A 24,788-nucleotide genomic window follows, 5' to 3' on the forward strand; every position below is an offset into this window, starting at 1 on the left:
ACAGAAACCCTCATGACTGCGTATACACAAACACTACATTTCATATACTTTCAGTATATTCTTTTAATGGAAATGGCCTTGTAACTTCCCCTCTGACATAGCTGAATTCAATGAATTGACAAATCAATATCAATTAGCAAGCGGATTTGTGTTTGCTATGAGAGGCTACAGAGGGAGTGGACAGAGAACCGCCACAGTATTGATTTCATTTCCCTGATTTAACTACGGTGATCAGGTTCAACGGGAGCAATGCATCAGCTGAATTAAAACATACAGCTGGTCTCTTAAGAATATTTTGCTGAATTGTGGAGAAGTGAACAGGCAAAAGACAAGGGTATTCAGCTGACAATATACTGTTCTTTATCCAGTATTACAAGCTCTAATAAGCTTTCTTTGGGGATAAGTTCATTATTTTCCAATTTTTGAATGACTAAGATGTACAAGAGTGCTTTTTTTTTTTTTTTTTTTTGGTAAGTGGTAGACATACTATTTGAAGCCGGTTTAGAGGACAGGCAAGGGCATTTTTATGCAATAATTTTGCATTACTGGATGATAAAGGCTGGTTATTTTTGTGAGAAGACGTGACACCAGCAAAGCAGTGCAATCCAGTCCAAGCCACCCAGAGAAGGCTGAGAAAACCGACAGTGTAGTGAAAGGCAAAGGTACTGCTGTGACTTCAACACATGATTAAGATTCAGAGTGTCTGAAGGTATTTTTGTCTGATAATGTTTGCAACACCTTATTGAGCCTCTGAGTGCAACTGCCAATACAGTAATTACCCTGCCAGCCACAGGCTCTGACCGTACCTGACAGTACATTTCTGTCCCTGTCACCTGCGTGGGGTTGGCATGCCACTGCCTTACAGAGCAGTGCTGGCTGACTTGAAATAAATGAACCTGTTTCTCTCAAAGCTTCTGAACAAAACACCTTCTCAAATATGTGATTTCTAATATCCTTCCCAATACTTAAATGCACGGGTATCCACATACTGTCACTGTATGTAAGAAGCCGCTGAATGTAAGAAGGCCCCGTGCATTAACATGATAATCCACATGCACCCCACAAATCTTGGGGTGAAATAGGATAAACAGCAGTTAACACACACTTTAGCCACCTCGCTGCAACTCAGTCTACCCATAGTCTTCATTTCTCCTCCTGAACGCTTCCTTTTGCACAACCACAGTTTGACCATGACAAAATAAATATATTTCTATACCGATGTTTTTTCCATTCACATGGTATTTTTCTGTAACTGTCACAGCAATGTGCAATTCAGGTTGGTCGATCCTCACTTCAATGTTTTCACAGAAATAGTAAACGGCACCTTGTCAGCATCCAGGATGGGACAGATGCCAGAAGGGGCTCCCATCGCTGCGGTGCAACGAAGATGCTGTAGGATCCCCATACTTGGCGTGAAGCCACCCAACCTGCCCCAACCCTTCCTGCCAAGCTGTGGTGTGTAAAGGGGGCACGAAGGCAGCAAAGCGTAAAAAAGGAGCAGCCTCAATCGCTTTGTGCCATGCTGAGATAAGATTGGCATCTGCTGGCCTCGGATTTGGGAAGAACAAAGTAATTTAAAATTGACAAAATAGGTGTTCAACAATAAAGTCTTCTGTCCCACTCTTCTGATTTAGTTACTCCTGAACAAGTTTAAGATTTACCTTTAAGATTTGAGGCCTCTATTGCATTGCTTAGTGCTTCAGCATGAAACCGTGCCACAAAATGTGTTTGCCCCACGGAAACAAAAAGCACCCCAAACCAGAACAACAGGATTAAAGTCATGATTTATACACAAAACCACAAAAAGGATACAAATTGTAAACGAATATCTTTTAATTTGCTACATCTCAGTTATCCATACCTCGATCAGAGGGAGAAATGGAGACTGAACACATATCAAATACATTGCAAGACATAACTATTTTTGATGTCCAAAGTGAAATTTTAACTTTTCCTCTCTTGTTTTCTACTTCTTTTTTCCCTTTACTAAACATGTCAGACTCTCATCCATTTTTCAATTTGCCTGATATTCAATATGCTTTAAATTCACCATGAAACTTTTCTATCTCCAAAAGTATAAACATGAGATTTAATCAAAAATTAAATTTAAAACCAGCAAACCCAATAATAAATTGGAAAATTGGTTTAGTACTGAAGTTTAATAGTATGATGTGCATGTACTCTGCATTAGACACTTCAGTCAACTCTATTTTGTGGATTATATTTTAGTTCACGGAGGTCCATAAGCATACCTCAGAACTTAAATTTTTTTGGTTTTGTTTTTTGTTTAAATACATTACTAAGATTCTTAGCTCAACTTGATTAAAATGTCATTTGGACCTCTCCTGGTAAAATCGTCTCCCTACCATCTCTCACATTATAGTTTCTTAAAGTGTTTTGGCCTTAGCTACTTTTAACACTCAGGGGCATTTTACCTGAAGCTATTCCACTCTCTTCTCTCTGAAACATGTTTCTGAGCAGCATACCCATTCCTGCACAGACTCTTTTCATCCAACTTCTCAAGTGAAGTGATTTCATTCGGCTTATTGTCTGACTGACGCTTTGTATTAAAGAGAAGCTATGTAAGCCATTAAAAACAACTGAATTTACATGTTTTTCTGGAGAAAAGTCAAGTGTAGACAGAGCACTAGAGTGACTAAAATGAGGCGAGCTAACAGTGAAGTTATACGGAAACTAAAATAGCTAATGAAAACTCTACAAACAAAAAACTTAAATCAGTCTGGCTATGAAGTCAAGTGTTTAAATTTGTGAAAAAACTTAGAAGTTTCTAACTGGTACAGGAAAACAAACAAACAAACAAAAACCAAAACAAGAAAGCAAGAAGTAAACATCATGATGTCAGCTCTTTTAATCCTTTCATCATTGCATTTAGACTACCTTGGCTTCCTGTCCTTGCTCAAAAAAAGGACCTAGCCACATTTTAGAGCAATAATTGATCAATTTCTCAAATTTTCAGTTGCCAGTAAGTGCCACTGTAACAATCTGAACAGTTTGTAAGAAAGAGTGAGTATTTTTTTCTGGAAAATAACATTTTCTTCTTAATTAGATATATTTTTCAAGCGGTTTATCTTCAAAGTGTCCTGAAAAGGATCATATATTCCTTACTGTACTTAATATCCTCACATTCTGTCTCAATTCTCAAATCGGTTCAAGATATTCTGACCTTTTCATGGTATTTATCTCCAAAAGGGATGACAAGGGAGTCTGGACATTGTTACAGTGAACCCCTGTCATAACCTATTATTGTTTAAACCAAATGTCAAATTTTGTAACCGTGAACTCTCTGTCATCAGGCATGATGCATTTGTGCTATCCCACCAATCTTCCTATATTAAAGCTAAGGACATGAAGACATGAAAATTTCTGTCAGGATTACTACAGAAGGAAAAAGGAAGAAAAAAATCCCATCAAGCACAATGTAGGACACACTCACATACTTGAATTAGTCAGTGGGACAGGTATCGATAGGATCAATTCTAAGACCAAGGATAATGCCATGGCTTTGCTCTCTTGTAATAGACTGTCTAAAGCCAATAGGGTTTAATACCACAGTTGTGCATTATTTCTATTCCATATTCACATTCCAAGAGTGACTTAGTTCTACATTTCATTAAAGTGCAACATGGTGTGGAAAGCTCTGACTAAGCACAGCAAGGCAGATTCCCTGCACAGACCTGGACCCTGTGCTTGCCACCTCTTCTGGTATGACCAGGTAACATGCAGCTAGATTTATTTCACCATAATATTTAATTGGGAAAAAAAAAAAAAAAAAACCACAAAACAACTAAAACAAAACATAAAATTAGAGTTTCCTTTTCATTTAGTAAAAATTGGAAGATTTTAATAAAATGCAATGTACCACTACTAAAACAAGGAAAACAGGAAAAAAAAAAAAAAAAGAGTGATCTTTCTACTACACTGTAATCATCTGCTAACTTGCTCACTAATTTTTCAACGGCAAACCATGCTTCAGTATCTGCTGCAGAAATAATTTAATTTCCTAACTTTCGTAACCACATGCTAAAGCGTGCTTTCTTATTTTTTATTACAAACCAAATAAGTACCAGGAGAACACCACCATAAAACATTGATTCCAAAGGCAAAATCACATGTATTTTCCTGAAGCCAACCTGCCGCTGACATGTGAGGCGAATTAAAAATGCACGTTGGACCCTACGCATCGTTCCTATACCTTCAGTTTGAGAAAAACATTGATATATTTTCCTCCCACCTCAGAAATGCTGCATCAGATATGTTGCCAGTGGTATTTCACTCTCTTTCATGTCTTTTCATTCATAAAATTTAAATGTGAATTCCGTTATGGGAAAGTCAGGAGAAGCAGTGGTAAGACTTGGATAGCCTGGGAAAAGGATTATCCAAATGGATGCTCTAAATCTATCGTTGTTAAACAAAATACTTCTGAGGGACAAAACTAAAACCCCGTGCAATCCTGTCACAAGAAGGGGGAAATGACCCCCTAACTGAGCACTACTTAAAATGGCAGTGAGCTCTAACAGGAAGGAAAAAAAGAAAGCTTAAATGAACTGAGGCTTAAAGAAATACAGCTCACAACCAGCATGATGAAAAACTAACTGCAGCTATGGCAGAAGTCTATATCCTGCCACTTTGGCACATGGTTTCATTTAGGAAGCATCTTGGTTCCCTGAATAATGTCATTTTACTTACAGGAAACAAGTTATAACTTCTCAAATTACTTCTGAAAGCAACATGTCAGAGACAAATAAGTAAATCAGTAAGAAAATAGCTTTGAGAAGCGCACTGTTGCCTATAACCCAAAAATGCTCCCTTCTCCTCCAAATCCCTGGTGTATATGGTTTGGGTTTATTTCCCCTGTTCTGCTCTTTGTTTGAACAAAGGACATTCTCAACTGCTGTCTTCACTTCTGAACAGAATTTATCACTCCTCATTTTTAAGGCATGTAGAGATTAACCTGTTCCTCTTCCTGGAATAACTAATTTCTCTTAATACTTGTGTTTTTCTCTCATGCATTGTAAAGGATGACTGAATTAGTAGGACACTCATGATAAGAAAAGCACAGTTGCTTCTACAAGGCCTCAGACATTCACACCATTGTGGATGCTGTTCTGTGCCAAATGGCACCTTTTTGAAGGAGACACTGAATTAAGAGATATTTCCAACGTGAAATGCTACCCATACCCGCAGTGCCACTATGCAGGATTCCCCATTTCCTACTTCACAGTGAGAATAACTGACTGAACAGCAGTAAATCAGAGAACTGGGAAAAGCCTCTCAGAACAACACTTCCAATTGCCTCCATAATTTTGTTTTGTGAAATCCTATGATGCATAGCTGTTTGCTTGGATAATATCTGCCCGCAGTATTGGCGGATTTAATTAAGTGGAAAACATTACAACCTATCTTCTACTGAGCGAGCAAGAGGTCCACATGTCACAGAATTTCACTTTTTAACCAGAATACATTTTTACAGTAGAGTGTTGTTGCTAATAGAGAAATAAAATGCCACACTACATTTTCATCAAGTAATAGCCTCAAATTCACAACTTCACATATTTCCTCATAAATTAGAACCAAACTTCAGATTACCATACAACTGGACAGCTCTTTTCAAACAGGTTGGGGACCTATAATGCAATGCTAACAGAAGCTAAAAGTTTCCAGTATTTTCCTTTTTCTGCCGTGAAATGGCTGAACACCTGTTTAATGTGCCCACAGGCAACAATTAGGAACCAATGACGCTGCTTTCGGTTAACATTTCATTTCCTGCTACAGCAGCACACTGCTATTAGAAATGACCTTCTAGTTGCAGTGGATGTGATATTTATTAATTAACAAAACAAGAAAAAGATCCCAAGTCCCTTTGAACTTTTATTTTTTAAAAATGAGAACGTACTCATAAAGAGGACAGGCTTGCTAAAAAAAAAATCTCTTTCTATTCATCTGAGGTTCACTTCACATCTGGTCTTCACTGTTCCGTAGCGCTACTAGCTATGATCTGTTAATTAAGAATTGAAAGTGCTGCCATTACTTGTTTGGAAGAAATGGAAACTTCTGGATCAATTACTTGCTCTGGAGTTCAATCAAGATGTGACCTGGGTGGAGCCAGCAGGACAAGAGAAATAATAGCTTGGGAAAGGAGCACTCAAAACAGCCGATTTGATTTTCCTAAGCAAGTGATTTCTTGCCAGAGACGTGGCTGTTCTGTCAGCACTAAGCAGAATGAGATCAAAGTCAGCATTAAAAACCTTAATAAACTGTGCAAATGGCCACAGCCTGTTTTGGGCAGCGATGCAGAAAGTCTCATGTGCCATGTGCTGGCACCCCCTTCTTCATCATCTTGCTGTGCCCAGCACCCCCAGGCCCTTGCTCTCTTGTCACTTTGGCTGGGAAGTGGCAGCTCAGGCCTTCTCCGTACACTGCTGACAACTGCCCCATCCATCAGGTTTGGCGCTTGTGCCTCCTCCTGCCACCAGCGCTTTGGAGAACCAGAAAAATCCGACTGACTGCCAACTACCCTGCAGGGAGGTGCAGCGAGAAAAGCATCAGCAGCAGTGTCCTTCCCCGGCAACAAAAGGTCAAGTGGGCTCAGAGGTGGACTAGCCATCTACAATTAGATGTCTGCATGTTACAGGCCTTTGATTCTTTCTGATTTTTGCCTCTTTACATTTTGCATTTTTGTGGAACAAGCAGATAATGCTTGGGTTTGGAAAACACTTTATTTAGCAGGCACTGCTGCTGTCAGCTCTCTCAAAGTTGTATTTAATATCCATGACAAAGATCCAAGTAGAGAAGGATCCCCATTGCTAATACAGTTAAACTCCGCAGCTTCAGAATGAAGATCCAGGCTGGGAGCACTGGGATCACTTGCAGTACCAGCTCAAGGGTGGTGAAGGCATTTAGGTTCACGTCTAAGGATGCACTGGGGAGAGATCTGTGGGAGCTGCAGTGTTATCGGTGTCCCCAGAAGATGCTCACGTGCAAGGAGCACTAGGCACGGATCATTTCGCCCTTACTAACTATGCTAATGGCCTTCAAGCCCCTGGGTGGCACCTTCACAAGCTGCTGGACCGGATCATGCAGACCTGTCAGCTGATGCTGCTCTGCTCCTGACGGGGTAGGAGTGCACGGAGGAGGAACGTCCTACGGCGTGCTGCACCCAGGCTGCTGGATGCTTGGCCTTGACGTGCTAGTTCCCTCTAGAAGAGCTGACTGGTTGCAGCAGATATCTTTCTGAAGTACCTTAGTGGTCATCTATCTCAGCCTTTAGGAAGGAACTATATTTTATTACTCACTTGTCATAAAGCAACTGCTCCATGGTGTATTTTTACATTTCTCAGAGCTCTTAACTCCCCTTTGTTTTTTATATGTATAGTGTAGCAGCATTTAGAAGTATCCACTACCATCTACAATCCAAACAAAGAAGGTGAGGGGAAAAAGAGACTAATTAATTTTCCCCAAATTATGAAATAATGCAGAGGGAGAGCCAGTGAATAAAATGCAAATCTCTGACTCTCATCTTCGTGACTGCTGCCTCCTGCAGAAGTCACTTTAAGATGTAGATAAGAATCAATCAAAGCCTCCCTTCGTATGAACAGGACTCCAAGCAGAGACCCTAATGCGCTGGTGCACTTCTGACAGAGCAGAGAGCTGACAGACCAACTGCTCAAGGATGTTACACTTTTATCTCCCTATCTGTCGAACGCGGCTATGCCTTTTTGATCATGCCATCTGGGCCCCTCTCTCCTATTTTTTGTATTTATTTCTGATTTTTAATACATGCTGCAACGGCTAAGGCAGCTTTATTCTGTAAAACCGTTAAACTGTGACCTTTTTCTAAATACACAGAAATTAAGTTTGTAAAACAGCTAGGAAACAATGCTGGAATCATCCAGATTATGGTAATTACACAAGCAAAGATCAATACTAATCCACTCTAAAGCCCCTAATTCTCAATCCTTCAGAAATTCTAGTATCCACATCCAACAGTTTATCATTTTGCAAGCAGCACCATTACTCTGTACTGACATTTACCCTAAAGACAGACTTATGACAACTGAAAAATAAAGTTATATGAAACCTGCCAGTTTCAGCTTGCATCACTGTCAAGAAACTAAACACGAAGTGCAGTTTGTAGAGTGTGACAATCCCTGAAAACTTGAGGAATCCAAACTAGCCTGCTCCAAAATGTTTGAGAGAGTCTCAGAGCTGAACCAGAAAGTTATGGGGTTGTTTTTATTTAATTTCTGACTTTGAAGGAAATGAGTAACTAAGTGCCTTTGCTGCCCCCAGAAGATTTTAAGAGGTTTTTTAGATGGTGTGCGTCAAAGATTGTACGAAGAATGGAGTAGTGCTATTTCTTTGGAAAAAGAAACTAGGCTATTCAGCTAATCCTGGCGAGTTCACAAGGAGAAGAAGATAGCATGGGTAATTCAGTTGTCATCTAAGGGTATTAGGGGATCTGAGCCACTTTTTAGTGTAAGCCTTCTTCATTGTAGTGAAATAAAGTTCTCATCTCCTGGGATAAAACCGGAGCTCAAGGTGGCCTCAGGAAGCATGAGGTCAGTTCATTTTTCAGAAGGCAATGCAAACTCTGCCTGTCCTCCTGAACCTTAAAGTCTCTTCTCACAACCCTGCAAACAAAGACGCTGTGTTGGTTGACGTGAAAACTGCAAGATACCTCTTCTACATTGCAGAGGTGGACCACACCGTGCTCCAAGGATTTCTGAGGCGGGACTCGTATTGGACTCAGCCCGAATGGTCTAGCACTGTGGCTGCATTGTAGCCTCTCCCAAAACACACTGCTTGGGATCACATCTGTCACCAGGGAAGACTCAAGGACAAGCTCCTTAAAGGTGAAGGTCATTTGGAATAAAGTCATAAAAGAAAAAGGAAACAAAACGCATTACTAAGTATGCCCCAGGCAGTGAAGAGTCTCGTTTGCTGCTCCAGCCCCCTGGTGGGTTCCTGAGGCTGGAAAAATTAACTTCTGTAATTTACCCAAAACGTGGAGTATCTTGAAAAGGTCTCATAATTATCATATTTTCATGTCTTTCTGTTAAACATAGCTACACATTTTTTTCCCTCACAGTTACACAAACAGGACCTGTTCAATTTTTTCTTGAAAATAGTAACACAGAAGGTTAAGTCTATTACAGAAAGGCTTTAAATATTATTCAGAAAATGCATGCATTCACACAATATCTGAAATTACAGAAACAAATAGAAACATTTTTCTTTAAATGTCTACCTTGGCTACATTACCTAAACTACACTTCATGCATTTGAAGATATCTAATAAAATACAGGGAGTAGCAGAAATAACATCTCTCAAGAAAATTCCTTCAACAAAGGATTATCATTTGCAGTATCATTAAATGCAAAGTTTATAATTTTGCACTCTTCTTTCAGAAATTTCACATTTCTGTTTCAACATTAAATACAAAATTAGTATTTTGCCAAGTTTATAATTTTGCACTCTTCTTTCAGAAATTTCACATTTCTGTTTCAACATTAAATACAAAATTAATATTTTGCCGTTTTTCGTTTTCTTTAAGATATTCCTTCAAAACGCTAATACCCTTATCATGAGGAAAACCAGAATGCACATCATGAATTTTTGTCTAAACTCCTTAAAATAGCTGAGCAAGTCCTCTCATTAGGGTCTATCGAAGCCAATAATGTTCCATCCAATTTCTGATTTCTGATCTCCTGCAGTATTTAGTTTTAAAAATATACGTACAAACCCCATTATATTCTGATACTAATTATGTTGCTACATCTGAATCAAGAGCACGTATTGCAGCAAGGCTATAACTTCTTGATACTGGCAGGCTGTATGCATTGACCCTGTTACTTCCTATTACTACACAGATATCAGAAACCATTTATGAACACATTCCCTGAAACAAAATTTAACTAATCAGCCTGTGCACCACTTTTTTTTTTACTTAATTTTAAGAAAATGGGGTTGATTATTAAAGTGTCAGAGGGTAAGCTTTGTCAAATCATGGCTCTGTAGCAATAATAACTATCATCTGCACTTCTAATGTCAAAGAGGTCAAGTCTGAATTCTCACATGTCTCATACGAACGGTGTACAGGATGAAAACACACTCAGAGAGCCTCGAGGAAACTTAACCTAGAGCCCTGGTGATCCCAGCTACAATTCAGCACACAAAATTTTTTGTTTATCCACATGACTGACATTTTCAACAGCTTATGAGAGGATAATTTCAAACAAACTTCTCAGTGTCACTGGCACCTACAGCCCGGTTCTTTTCAGTTGGAGACAACCTGTTAGGATGGTAAAATTGCACCACTGTCTGATATGATTAGGGAATGGCCAGCTGCCCAACTTGTGACTAAGAGAAAAAAGTAGCTCTGAAGTATTTTGCTACCCTCACTTTGTCATATGGGAGCACTGCAAAAATGTCCTGCAGGTAATTTCACACAGCTGGGCTTCTGGTGGACTCGAGCACTGTCTGCTCTTTCCTTAGAGCAGCATCCAATTTATTTCCTAAAGATTTAACATCAGTAAATATGTTATCACTCTAAGTACACAAGGTTTTTGGTGCTTTGGTTCAAACCTTATTTTTGTGGTTCAAACCTTATTTTTGTGTCTTATTTCCTTCCGTGAGCCAAAGTGCAGAGCAGAAGGTACAAAAGTTGAGGTATATGCAGGGGAAGCACTTCCACACTGACAATAGAGCATTTTCATAGCCCACGTATCTTAGACTAGCATTAAAACAGGAGCTTATTTCAACTTAAAAGATAGCTGTTATAATGTGGACAAATAAATGCTTTACCTGTATTCATCCTGTGTAAATCGTGGAATTACTGAAGGCTGCAGTACAGTAATTTCTACGGTAGTGGTGTTGAACTTCACAGGATCCCCATCATCATACGCAATGACCACTAGCTATAAACAATACAGAAAATCACTCTCTCAATATAGGCAAGAACATTTTTTTATGTTGACTTCCAACGATACTTGTATTTTCAGGGTCTAACAAGTCAGATGAGATTTTCTTTCACTGAAAATCATACATTGTGTAACAAACACAGCAGAGCAAAAAGGTGACAGCCATCTACAAGTTGGAACCATCTGCTAGAAAATTTACAGAAACACAGTAAACTGGAATCCAGATAAACAGGCTTCTACAAATACCTCTCCAAAACACGTTGCCAGCTTCAAGTACACTTTTCAGGGGGTTCCCTTCACATCTAATCACAGAATGTCCTTACTCAGAACTCCAGAATCAATTTCAAATTCTTTAACAGTATATAGTTCAATTCTATATCTATGCAGTGCAATGATTTTTATCAAAAAACCACCATTAATTCCCAATAAAACAGAAAAAGCGCTAGGTAAGAATTCTGCGTTGCTGACATTAATATTTAAAACTGAGGTCCGGTATCATAACAAAAAAATTAACATTACCTCCCCTCCCAAAAAATCCTCATAGAAAAGAGATCTTCAGTATACTAAAACATGAACAAGACCAGAAGACCTTCTCCAAACGTGGCCTATTATAAATCTTTTGCTTATCTGATCTTTACACGTGTCTATTTGTTTCTTTAATCTGTGCCTGTCTGCTGGGACAAATGGGTTGACCTGTTTTTAGCTTTCATATGAAGGTAAGCTATCTGCTAGCAAGAGGATAAGAGACCAACCAACTGAAAATGGAGTAACAGACAGTCTTCCAGTTTCCTCTCTCTCTAAATATGTCCTTATTTCAGGAGGTCACTAGATGGAGCGGGTCAGCACCTCATTCTAGCAAAGGGTTTTCAACTCATTTTTGTGATTCCGAGCTATTCTCAGAAGAGGTCAGTAAAGAAAGTTTAAAACAAAAGAAGGCATCTTTTTCAGCCAATATATTAAAGAACTCAGCAGTGCAAGATACCGTAATTACAGAAAGTATGAGCATGTTAAAAATGACTAGAAAAATTCACAGAAGATTCAGTGGCAGATAGAAGCGCAGTGATCTAGATGCAAACACCAACTCAAACTCTCCACATCACTGATTTCTGGAGTCTTTTCTGTCTTCTTCCCTAAGCATCCATATTTTCTGGAAAGTAATGCCCCGCTAAATTTACCATTGTTTTGCCCTAATATAGAGCAGCCTTCATATAGAAACGTAGCTCCGCGTCCACGTGCACATCACCTGCATGTTATATATCACACTGTCAGAAAACAGACACACCAAATAATTACTGAGAAGTAAAAATAAGAAGTGTAGCAACAGAAAAGCTACACTCTGGTGATGTTAACCAAGAGATAACTCTCTTCCCCTTTGAGTTTTGCTATGCTAGTTAAAAACTGAAAAAAAACTCCAGTTAGCACTGCCCTAAGCTAACAGCAGCACTTGATGGGACACTCAGAAGTGGAGAACAGTGCAGTGGACAGCTTTATTCCTTACAACGGAAAAGTATGCACATAAACCTCTCTTTAATCCTCATTTCAAAAATAAATAACTGAAAGAAGAAACAAAACGTATCTTAATGACCATACAGAAGATGGGCAGTTTCCAACTAGGAAAATTATATATAAACTCCCACATGTTATAGATACATTTTTTTTTTTTTTTTTGCTTACTGACACACTTTAATTTTAATTACCCCCTCCACTCCTGGATTTAAGAGGGTAGATCCGTTCCAATGATTTTTATTAAAATCATAACTTACTCCACATTGACTACACTTGAAACTCTTCAGGAACAATAACAACACAATAGTAATTTAAGTCCCCTTAAAGCCAATGTTGGTACATTACAGCACTTGTGAACAAGGAAGTCCCAGACTATCCAACTGTGCAGTAACTTTCTTTTCAAGATATCTCACCATTCTTACAAAGTTCTCACAAAATTGCTATGCTGATAGCCCTACTGAAAACAAAGAGATCACTAAGGTAACTTTCAAAAGCTGAGGTTTCCTTCAGCTGCCTCCCTGTTTCTTCTGCCCTCCTAACAGCAGCAATCACATCCATTCAAGAAGTTTCTGAAATCAAAAAGGCACAAAACATGTGCCAGGAAGAAATTTAAGGAAGTAAAGAAACAGACCAAACAAAAATGTCACATCTTTCTATGCAATATAAAGCAACACAAAGAAACACGAAGCTTAAAGGCATTCCACCAAACAGAGGCAACATTTCCTGACAGTATAGTTGTATGAGTTCGTACCTTAAACACTGTACTTGGCTCTTCATTCAGGTTTACTCGGGTTACTACACGTCCTGAGTTTTCTTCCACATCAAAAATGCTGGCACTGTAAGGAAACTGGACAACATCTACTTTGTATCGGACTCGACTTGCCGGTGTGTCCTGTAAGGCAAAAACAAAGTAACTTGTGTATTTCTGTATTTTTACACATCTCATGAAGTTAGTAAAGGATTAAAAGGCAACATTGGTAAACAGACCATCAAAACCAAAACTTGCAGTTTGCCTTCCTCACAACTGGGTTTGTTACTGACCATCCCCCCAAAATATCTTACAGATAAAATATCTTAAAGATAAAATATCTTATCTGAGAGGTCCCATAGGAAAAATGACCAGAGGTTTGGAAAGAAGAGAGCTGAAAAATCCATCTATTTAAACACAGACAGAAGCAGTGAAACTTTTAAAATTTCAGTTTAAAAACTGAAATTTTTCAATAACAGAAGATGAGCATGACTTAAGGTTGGTTAATAACCTTTCAAAAACATTTTAGCATATTATAAAAACTCCTTCGAAGTTCAAGAAACTTCTAAATACTCTAAAAACTCCAACACTTATTCAGCTTGTCCTGAAAGTTACAGTGTGTTGTTGCTGAAGATGGGAAGATGTGTGTTATATTATTTATTGAAAAGTCAGACTATATTTTTGCATACAGGACAGTCCAGCCTATGTGACATTCACACACTTCTCTTCTAGAGGAAACAAAATGATAACGGCACTGGGTTGCCTGGGCAAAACCACCGTGCAGCCTAAACGTGCTGGTTTACATATAAATGAAACAGCAGCATCTTTTCACCAAAGACAAGTGTTGAAGAACTAATGCATTTCGAAATCCTCATCTCTAAGAAGTAAAACACACAGATTATAGGGCCTTCCAGTATAGTACCACTTCCAAACGTATTCCAACGCACGCTCTCTCTGCGGCTGACCTGTACAGGTCTGGCAGTTTTGGCACAACCATCCAAAAGCTCCCATTCATGCCTTCCTGAGCGAAGAGGTGAGCCTGCCCTGTGCTGCAGGGCTGAGACAGTCCCGAGTGCCTGTGTGAAGTGACCAGCTGCATGTGGCCTTCCCCACCTCTAACAGAGGGCTTCTGCCTCACAGCAGTGGGCTGAGCACCACCACTGCCACTTACTATTAGATATCAAAGCTGGCTCTAAGCACAATGTCAGAAAACAAAAAGGAGAATACATTTGTGGTATCAGCAGTAGTAGAAAATGCAGCTTTGCAAACAGATTTTAACTAGCCCCCTAATGAACCCTCCCCACTGTTCCAACCCTGTTTCAATGACAAAGGACAAGCACAGACAGCCCATGTGTGTGTCACAAATTGTCTGCATGCGTATGCACCCAAATATACCAAATTACAAGGGCAATCAGAAGAGGCATTGCCAGAGGGTATAATAGACAATTTTTTCAGATCAGTAACTCAGCATTTTCTAATAGAAGGCTATTTACCTGATTTAGCTGTTTTAACACTAACTGCCTAAATAAGTCACATCTATTGTGAAGAATGAAGCGTTTTAAAGCATCCAATATACTCCAATGATCCCATTCCTGCAGTCAGCCCTCAGGGACCGTCAGAGGATGTGGAGTAGCACCATGCCTGTAAGCACAGCCCAAGAGGCAGCTGCTCCCACAGCAGAGAGGTGGGAGGGCCCTGGCAGCTTGTGCTGACCTGTGTGATCTATCAAGTCCCAAAAAGCAACATGGATGGCAACGCTTGTCCCTGGGATCTCCACAGTCCCACCACTCCCTGGTAGCGCCCCAGGCTCTGCTGCAACAGCCACTTTCCCATGTGCACCCAGAGGAGCTTCTCTGGTAGTGGCAGGAGGGTTCCTGGCACCCATTTAAATTCTGGCAGGAATCACCCAACCTCTTTTCAGATGAGATGAATTGTACCATCAACTGGTTACAGAGCATGTCTGTGAGACACTACATTTTAACAGGTTACTTCTATTCTCAGGGAGTGCCCCTTCACTAGTATTGATAGTAATTCACTGTTTCCAAACATTAAAAGGTGACGTAGCAGCAGGTTACTAAAGCAGTGAAGCCAGTAAGAATACAAACTGTGCACTAAAGAACTGTGAGAAAAGGGGGATCAAAGGGGTTTAAAGCAAAGAAAGGGTTTTTTGCACACTGATGTCTGAATAACTATTTTTCAGCAGACCAGTCTGTGTTACTGGGATACACAGACAGTTGGGACATTTCACAAAATTCAGACTAGGTTATTTGCCAGTTATATTTAGGAGCAGATTCAGAGAAGCACTTAGAAACTCAGGTCCTGTCATTTGTACGATTTCAGTCTCTTAATGCCTCCGAGTCTAGTCCTCACCTCTACGCTGTGTTTAAACAGACAAAACATCACAACCCACAGTTTCATTAATAGCAAATTGGTAATTTTCATCTGTATTCAGTAATATGGTATAAAGCAGCTTTGTTGTTATTGAGAATATATTGTGTATCACGTCAGCTACTAACTACAAGGAAACAGGGAATTTTCTTTTCTAAACAGCAACAGAAACAGTTGCAAAAGTGGTTTAAGCTCACTAAATAATACCAACACTTTGTTGATACAACAAAAGTGAACTGAAATAGCTCTGTCAAAATACAGAGTCTAAATTAAAAGCTTTACAGGAATGGAGTTAGCACAGGTATTTTACAACATGCTAATGCATGCTACAGAGCTGTGTAACATGGTGTCAGATTTTGCCACATGAACTTCTGATGAGTAGCAGGACTTTTTAATCAATAGACCATGCTTCAATGTGAGAAAAGTGACCCTTCAGCAAAGAGTATTTATTTGAATTAAAACGTAAAGGTAGCTTGTAAGAATTTAATTTAGCTGTTAAAAGAACAATAGAATCACAGAATCATTTAGGTTGGAAGGGAACTTGAAGATCATCTAGTCCAACCGTTAACCTGGCACTGACAGATCCCAACTACACCAGATCCCTAAGCGCTATGCGAACCCACCTCTTGAACACCTCCAGGGATGGGGACTCCACCACCTCCCTGGGCAGCCCATTCCAACGCCCGACTACCCGTTCTGTAAAGAAATACTTCCTAAGAGCCAGTCTAACCCTGCCCTGGCGCAGCTTGAGGCCATTCCCTCTTGTCCTGTCACTTATTCCTTGATTAAAGAGGCTCATCCCCCCTCTCTGCACCCTCCTTTGAGGGAGTTGTAGAGGGCGATGAGGTCTCCCCTCAGCCTCCTCTTCTCCACACTAAACCCCCCCAGTTCCCTCAGCCGCTCCCCATCAGACCTGTGCTCCAGACCCTGCACCAGCTCCGTTGCCCTTCTCTGGACATGCTCGAGTCATTCAATGGCCTTTTGGAGTGAGGGGCCCAAAACTGAACACAGTCATCAAGGTGTGGCCTCACCAGTGCCGAGTCCAGGGGTAAGATCCCTTCCCTGTCCCTGCTGGCCACGCTATTGCTGATACAAGCCAGGATGCCATTGGCCTTCTTGGCCACCTGGGCACACTGCTGGCTCCTGTTCAGCCGCCTGTCAATCAACACCCCCAGGTCCCTCTCTGACTGGCAGCTCTCCAGCCACTCCTCCCCAAGCCTGTAGCGCTGCTGGGGGTTGTTGTGGCCCAAGTGCAGCACCCGGCATTTGGCCTTAGTGAAACTCCTCCAGTTGGACTCAGCCCATCGCTCCAGCCTGTCCAAAATACGTAAGTCTGATACTAAAAGAGTAAGACAGAGGCCAAGGCAGCCAGGCCGCCTCAGCCTTTCTCCCCATAAACCCTGCCCACTTATCACCTTGCAGGTAAAAAGAAGTGAGACAGGGCTGGATGCAATTGAGACATTCGCAGAATTTCTGGGAGACTTGCTCCGCTGCTCCTCTGGATGATTTTACCTGCAGCAGCCATGAGGCCATCGTCTCTTTGAGCCCTCCAAGGAAATCCAGCCCAGCACTTTTAGTAATTCAGAACTGGGTCTGACAGATGTGTTTTGGTGTTTAGTGAAGTAATATATGAAATATATGAATAAGAGTTAGAAGTACTTTACATGACCATGTACACTAAAGAGTGTAAATCCTTGAAAACATGAGAAATTTGAGAGATCACAGCATAACAGAGGTGATTATACAACTTTCCCCCTAGCATTCTCTGATTCAGTCATTTTTCTTCAACATTATAATTAAGAGGAAATTACCTGCTGAAATCCACTCTATTTGGTTTCAGAGTAATGGTCCTCACATTTGCTTGGAAGAATAAAAGCTATCATCATCATTAAACCTGCACACACTAGGTAATTTGTTATTAAATAAACAAAAATCTCATCAGGTTATTGTTCCTGATATGACTATCAAGTACACTTTTCTCCTGTCATTTCTGAAAAGAACAAAACAGGGATTTATTTTTTATTTACTATCTTTTGGCACCAACGTAATTAGAAAAATCTCCAGAGAGATTTCCCAGAAATCTATTTAGAAGCAAGTTTTAATTATCTCAAATATTAATCATCTTTTGCCCCTGTTCTAAATTAATTTAGATGCATTCCTATGTCTACAGCACAACTCAAATACAGCAGATAATATTCTCAAATAAACCATAGAGGAAGGATTGTACTTGTCAGGAACCACGTTCATTCTCTCAAACCAAAGTTTTCCTGAGAGTTCAAGACTAATACGAAACTTAGAGCTAAAGCTCATCTAGCTTCAATTATTTCTGTTATTGCTGCATAATTCCTTAAGTTTCCACAGGGAACCATCGTTCATTTGTGGCACAGCTGACAGGTACAAAAACGTCCCCAACATTTACATTAGGTGATCCGGCTGCACACGGAAGCCTTGGAGGGTGCACATGTGCACTGTCGAGATAACTCTCAACAGGCATAGATAGGTTCCAGAGAAATTGTAATGCAATAAAGCCAGGAAAAATGGTTGAGAAGTTTAACACAACAATAACTTCTCTATGTTTTCATGCACATTTCTGCAAGCAATTCAAAGGGAAGCTTGGAATCATTACTTCCACTATCCAAATGGGTAAGAGACACACTAAACCAGAATGATTTGGCCCAGGAAAGAGTGGGGGGGGAAAAAAATGCATTTCACTTTCATGTGCAGTCTACTCACTCATCAAGATCCCAGATAGGTATCTGGTAAATGCCCTGGCTTTTACCCCTAAGTACTACTATGGAATAGTGGCATAAGGAACACAGAATTATTTACCATGTCTCTTTATACTCAATACCACTTTCTGACTGGTCAGAAAACTGAAAGTATTCCAGATAAAATGTGAAACTGGTAAGGAGTTTAATAAATTATCTCCATCTGTAGATTTTCAACACAAATCTGAACAATTTCCATCGTGAAGAGTTCACTAAGGTAAATTTTGTGAAGTTATTTCTATGAAAAAAATTGGGAAGTGACACTAAAACCAAAATTTACAGGTGGCTGCACATGTTCTTTGTAACGTGCTCAAACCATTAAAGATGAGGCAGACCACAGAACAGGTGAATGATTTTGGTGGGCCTTATACCAGCTATGGGTAGTGAATGGTGCACTCATGTATATTCACCCTAAATTCATTTATATAAACTTCAAAATTTGAAGGATTTTATTTTTTAGTATGTAACTCCACAAAAGGGCCTGAAATTCTGAATTACTAAATCTGGAAATTCTGAATTATTAATTATAACAAGCTGAACAGAAAAAGGACATGAACTTTTAAAGCCATGAGATAAAATTACTTTAAGAACTCAGTGAATTTGCAGTATGTTTCCCATATACAAATCTCCAGGAGACACTATGAAATCTAACAGTAATAGCTTTTAAAAGATCAAGCCCCGGACTGCCTGAAAATGCTTTTATCTCCAATTAAAGATCTGTGAAGTCTCTCATTAAGTATCTGTTAGTATCTTACTTTTAGTGGGTGCCTGTAAAACAATAGGGACAATTACTCTCAATTTGACAAAAGGGCTCAGTTGAACAAAAACCTTACAAGGTGTTCTGAGATTGGATAAGCCATGAAATTGGATGTTCTGGAGCTCTGGAAGCTGGCTGCTCATTAAAATTAGTGTTGTGCATCTGTTTCTATTGACATTTCAAATGAATAAAATCAGAATATGTAGGGGAATTGCCCACGGAAGAAAAATTCCAGCTTTTACAGTGATAAATGATACAAAAAAAGGCATATACAGGAAAAGTAAACACCTCAATATCACTCCTGAGAATATTCATCTTCTAGTAAACAAAGCAAACTAAGCATCTATTAAGTAACTCATGTTGCTCTCCTTTCAAAATATTTGGAGGGTTAAGAGCTTTGAGAACATAGTCGTAATCATCTGGTATCTTTTATCACCATGCCACTTCAGTAAAGCATAAACTGTTCACAGTGAAGAAAAATCTCCTTCTTCTTTCCAAGAATGATCTCGGGTGTCCTTGAATAACTTAGGCATGTGTACAGGCATCTGTACAGACCTACTGAACATAATCACAGGTAACCCGTTTGCCAAGCGAAAAAACAACCACCATTCAAATCCCTCCATGTGCAATTGTCTCATTTAAAATACAGGTTTGTAAACTTCAGTACATAACAGGAAATAAACCAGGCTTAAAGCTCTTCCTCAACACCAAAACCTTCCCAGCCTTGAGACTGATCAGGTTTGAGCTCTGAAGTTACAAAGCAAACCATTGCTCTGCTTGCATGTGGTTTGATCATTCCACAGAGCCACAGCAGTCCCTTTGCTTTCCTTTCTCTTGCTCCCAAAGAGACTGTCCCTGTCATTTTAATTCAGACTATACATTAGCTTGTGCAGGAAACAAAGATACTGTGCCTTTTTTTTTTTTTTTCCTCTGGACATATACAATATGCGTTAGCCGTTATTTTTAGTTTAAGTCAAATCAAAACTCACGTCAGAGAATGGAAAGCCAGCAAGAGGGAGACAGTTTAAAAGCAAAGTGGTGACTCACCCAGATGGCCCAAGCGGTCTCTAGACACTGGTTCCACCCGTTTCCACTTGCCACTCCTGAAGCTTTTTAAGAAGCTCTGCTTTTGGGCAGGCCACTTGTCATTCTTTGAGAGCTAAGCTCTCAAACTGAGCACTGAGAGGGGAAATATTATAAATAGTCCTGAGGACACTCTCAGCAGCTGATCGATGTAGAATTGAGGGATTTATGCATCTGTACCAAGGCTGATATGAGCTTCGGATTTCTTCAGCTGCAAAGGATCATCTATCTGCCCAAAGAATAGATGGCAATAGATACTGGCTGGCGATACTAGAGACTGTACTAATAAAATTCAGAAGTGTAGGTGAGAGAGTCAGCTACTGACTGTGTCCAGGCTTTGGGGATTCCAGGTATCTCTCCCTGTAAAGACTTGAAAATATCTCTAAGAGAAACCAAAGCTGCATACATTTGGTTAGCTAAAGCTAAGCAGCACTTAAAAATAAATATTTTTCTACAGGATATTATCACGTCTACCTTAGTTGCTAGAAGCATCTCTTTCCTCGGAGCACGCACAGATTCTCTTAGCCAATTTCTTGAATAACAAGAGTGGTTCTCGCCGGTTTACCACCTCTATCTTATCTAAAAGCAACAGTCTATTAATTTCTACCACCCATGTATGGCTATCTATCCACTACAAAGACTAAACTCGTTAGAACCCATCTGCTTTCCAAGGACACGTCTCTTATTTTTGCCGAACATAGTAATTCTTGGTAAGTTTCCACAGAAAACTGCTTTGCTTTGATGAACACAGTAGTCCTTGGTAAGCTTCCCCAGAACAGTCAGGGCAAGCAGGATTATTAAGCAATATTCAGAAATCATTATAAGTTGCTATAAGTAAATAAGTTGCAGAGTAGGTGATCATTTCCTTGTATCAATCTCCAGCAGAAGTGCAGGGTTTCCCAGCCACAGAAAACCCTTGCAAAGTTATGTGCCTCACACAGGCTACCTACTTGCACCTTTCACCATTTTTGACTTTGCCTTTTGGTCACATGACTGTCTTCAACAAAAAAGAGATGATGAGGAAATTAAAGTCAAATAGAGTCAGTGGAGTTCTTCCAGGAAAGAAAGGAAGGGGTTTAGAGTGGAAAAAGAATTGTGTCTCTCAGTTTTATCATCCTTCTGTCTGGGACTACTCAGACACCTGTTTACGTTGTATTCATCAAGTCAAACCCATCTGGGACTCACTGGAGCAACTTCGGCACCATGAGTACAGCGATGCCTGTTTGAGGGTCTCTGCACAGCGGGTGCTCGGGAAGTCCAAGCGTGTTTTGGAGGCGCAGCTTCACTGCGCAGGGCTCCAGAGCTGCCTTGGACATGGCGCTTGACCATGATGTCCAACAGCCTCAACTTATCCACTCCTAGATACCAAGAAACCCCAGATAAACAGACAAAGTCCTTAACCTCCAGCTGGACAACACTTCTGGAAAGAAAACTCAAGATGATATATGGGAGGGAATCCCTCACCACATTCCCATTTCCCACTTACACAGTGCAGCCTCCTCACCCACGGTTATCACTGTTAGCTCAATGTGTACAGTGGCTGTGATGCCTCACCCATCTGCTTAGGTTTAGACTGGCTCTTAGGAAGCATTTCTTTACAGAACGGGTAGTCAGGTGTTGGAATGGGCTGCCCAGGGAGGTGGTGGAGTCCCCATCCCTGGAGGTGTTCAAGAGGCGGGTTGACATAGCACTTAGGGATCTGGTGTAGTTGGGAACTGTCAGTGTTAGGCTAATGGTTGGACTGGATGATCTTCAAGGTCTTTTCCAACCTAGACGATTCTGTGATTCTGTGATTCTGTGCTTCTTCACGATTACTCCCCATGCAATCAGTACAACTTTTCTCAGCTGGTCTAAAAGTTACCTCACTCTCTTCTTTCAGATCTCTACACACCAAAATATTTTGAATACACAAGTACTTATACGTTAAAGGGATTATTCAAATGCTAAATGGAAAGCGTGCTCAACTGTCTCAACAATTTCAATTGCAGTGAATTTAAAACTGAAGATTTTTATTTTAGTAAGGTTTGCCAGTTATTTAGAAGAATTGAAGCTGTACTCAAGCTTTTCCTTGGCAGCCATATAACTATGGCTCTACTCTATTATCATAATTCCCTCTGACTCCCTTGGCCTGTTTCTATTGCTTTCTGCTTAGCATTTTCTTACCCTTTACGTGTAGTGTGTCTGTACTTAGATGTGATCTCTTCAAGGAAAGACAGGACGAGCAACTAGAGGATGTAATAAGTCATTTGAAAAATCTGATACCATATAACTATTTTAAAACTGTAGAAAAATATACTGTGACGTGTTTCAATAAACCAAAGGACAATATGTTGATTTTACATGAAACGCATCTAAATCAAAATTTACCAGATTTCAATGACCAGAATGGTCATTTCAAATTAAGAGTGTTTTTAACAAATGTGACAGTAACTTCTGAAACATAATTTATATTCTCAGTCACTGCAAAAAGAAAGGAGAAGAAAGGAGAAACTGGTAAGAATTTAAACTGACATTTGCTCAAGACAGCCCTTCAAATCCTGCTCTGGCCTTTAGTGAAAAGCACTGATTTCTATGTTTTAATTGACATTTTGCTAAGGACCTGAAGGAATAACTATCAGAGATGTCTTACGCCTTCAGGCCAAGATTTTTTGACCATGTTGAAATCCACAGGTCAAACTAAAAATATAACGAATTACCCACTTGGAAGCATTTGAATCTAGCACAAATAATTTTTGTTTTAATTTAGTAACTGTTAACAGTAACCAGAAACCCATGGGTTTCTGCAACCAAGCCAATCCTATTATCAACAGCTGCATTCTAATGATGGCTTAATGTTTTAGGCATCAGTAAAATTAAGAAAATTATACATCTTCATCCTGACTCAGACGTTCATTTGTTCACACGTATACACATTCATAGATGTAAGATACACTGAGTTGCAAATAATTTACTGCATGGGGATTTAATGGGGGGAGTCTTTTTAAAGAAAAACAAGATACCGTTTAATCTACATCTCCAATAAATGAAACAAACAGTATTCATTTAAGAGTAAAAGCTTGCTCTTACCCCTTCTGACTGTTTTTGAAAGCACATCACGGTCACTCATGGCACTTCCACACCTATATGCTGTAAGTTTGTAAATCACTTAGGAAATACACTGCTACTGCAAACCAGAACACTCCGCCACAGGTTTCTTTCAACCCCTCATCTTTCACCTACATTACTGTTTGTACCCATGCCATCTGCACTGACCATTTAATGCTTGTTGTTACATTTATGACTTGTCTTTAGAAGTCAAAAGCCACATATAAAACCGTGATCTTTTCTCAGGAACATCACTGAATTAGTACTTCCAGAGTCAAAAAGTAACATAGTAGGTAAGATACCTGCATCCTTTGTTACAGATGATGATTTATTAAGGTTGACTTCAGTGGCATGGAATTTTTTTCTACCACTTACATGCCTGTAACTGCTGCTGTCACCTTTGCTGTAGGAACAACAGGACAACACCACAATAACCCCAGTCCAGCAGCTCAAAGGAGGAAGAGGGTGAGGATGGTGCCTATGGGGTGAAATGGAGAGCCTAACTCCACTGACACTGTTCAACACTTCCTTCTTACCCCAAACCTGCTCTCTTGCTGCTGGAAAATTCAAATTTGCCTTATCTGCAGAGAAATCACATGCAGGTGCTGAGCATTTCAATTTGGATTCTCACACCATCCACATTAATTTGACAATGAAGAGCAAAGTTGGGATTTGCTGAAGACAGTGGGCAGTCTCTGAAGAGCTGATTAGGTCTGAAAAGCTTTTGTTGCAGATGATGAAAAAAATCTAGCCTGACTTCTGTTCTGGGCTGAGTTTAATGTTGATAGGGGAATAGTCTACATTATTTGTAAAATGACAAGAGAAAAATTCAGGCCTGTATACTTCAAATCAGTTAGGCTTTTATTAGATCTGTCCTGATAATCAGGCATATTTTAAAGCCTCAATTATTTTCTTAATAAATATATCTTTCTTTTCTTGAACTGAAAAAATAGATGTATTAGTACTGTACAAATAAGATCCCACCAGGTTAAAAAACCCAAAACACACAACTAAAATACTGATGATGATAACTAAGAATATTTTTTCCTTTAAGGCAAGCTTAGAGGAAGGTACTCTTGCTGAACAAAGAAAACGTTGTGTGTTTTTTAAAACAATTTCTGTGAATTCATATCAAATATTTTGTGACACCACTTAATGTCAAAGCCAACTCCAAATAAACACAGATTTGCCAGTAGCACAAAACATCTAACAGGTTGGCTCAGTCAGAAGAAGAAACAAAGCCATTTATGCCTGATAGTTTTCTCTATATTCTTTTATATTTTAAAAGTAAAACCTATCAGCCATTAGTTTGAAATAAAATACCAACTTTCAAAAACTATTTTAAAAGCTTTCCTCCATAGTTGGCTAACTTTTATGGCTATTATATTCATTAAATGCGTAAGGGCAACTTCATTTTGAAGTCTTCATAAAATCAAAGAAATGCAACAGTTGATTTTGAAGAACATTATCTTAACATTACCATCATATGCATTTATGCCTGTAATAATGGTAA

General features: G+C 39.6%; 1 protein-coding gene across 1 annotated transcript in view; it reads right to left on the minus strand.

The window, feature by feature from the left end:
- Positions 1–24,788, minus strand: part of PCDH15 (protocadherin related 15) — a 460,117-nt gene that overhangs the window by 85,535 nt on the left and 349,794 nt on the right. Inside the window, exons 23-24 of the mRNA XM_074874163.1 lie at positions 13,199–13,339; positions 10,826–10,938 (exon numbers count right to left, since the gene is read on the minus strand). Of these exons, the coding sequence (XP_074730264.1) occupies positions 10,826–10,938; positions 13,199–13,339 (254 nt within the window). The remainder of the gene's footprint in view (positions 1–10,825; positions 10,939–13,198; positions 13,340–24,788) is intronic.

Source organism: Strix uralensis, chromosome 7 (assembly GCF_047716275.1).
Source record: "Strix uralensis isolate ZFMK-TIS-50842 chromosome 7, bStrUra1, whole genome shotgun sequence".
In the NCBI taxonomy this organism is placed as follows: domain Eukaryota; kingdom Metazoa; phylum Chordata; class Aves; order Strigiformes; family Strigidae; genus Strix; species Strix uralensis.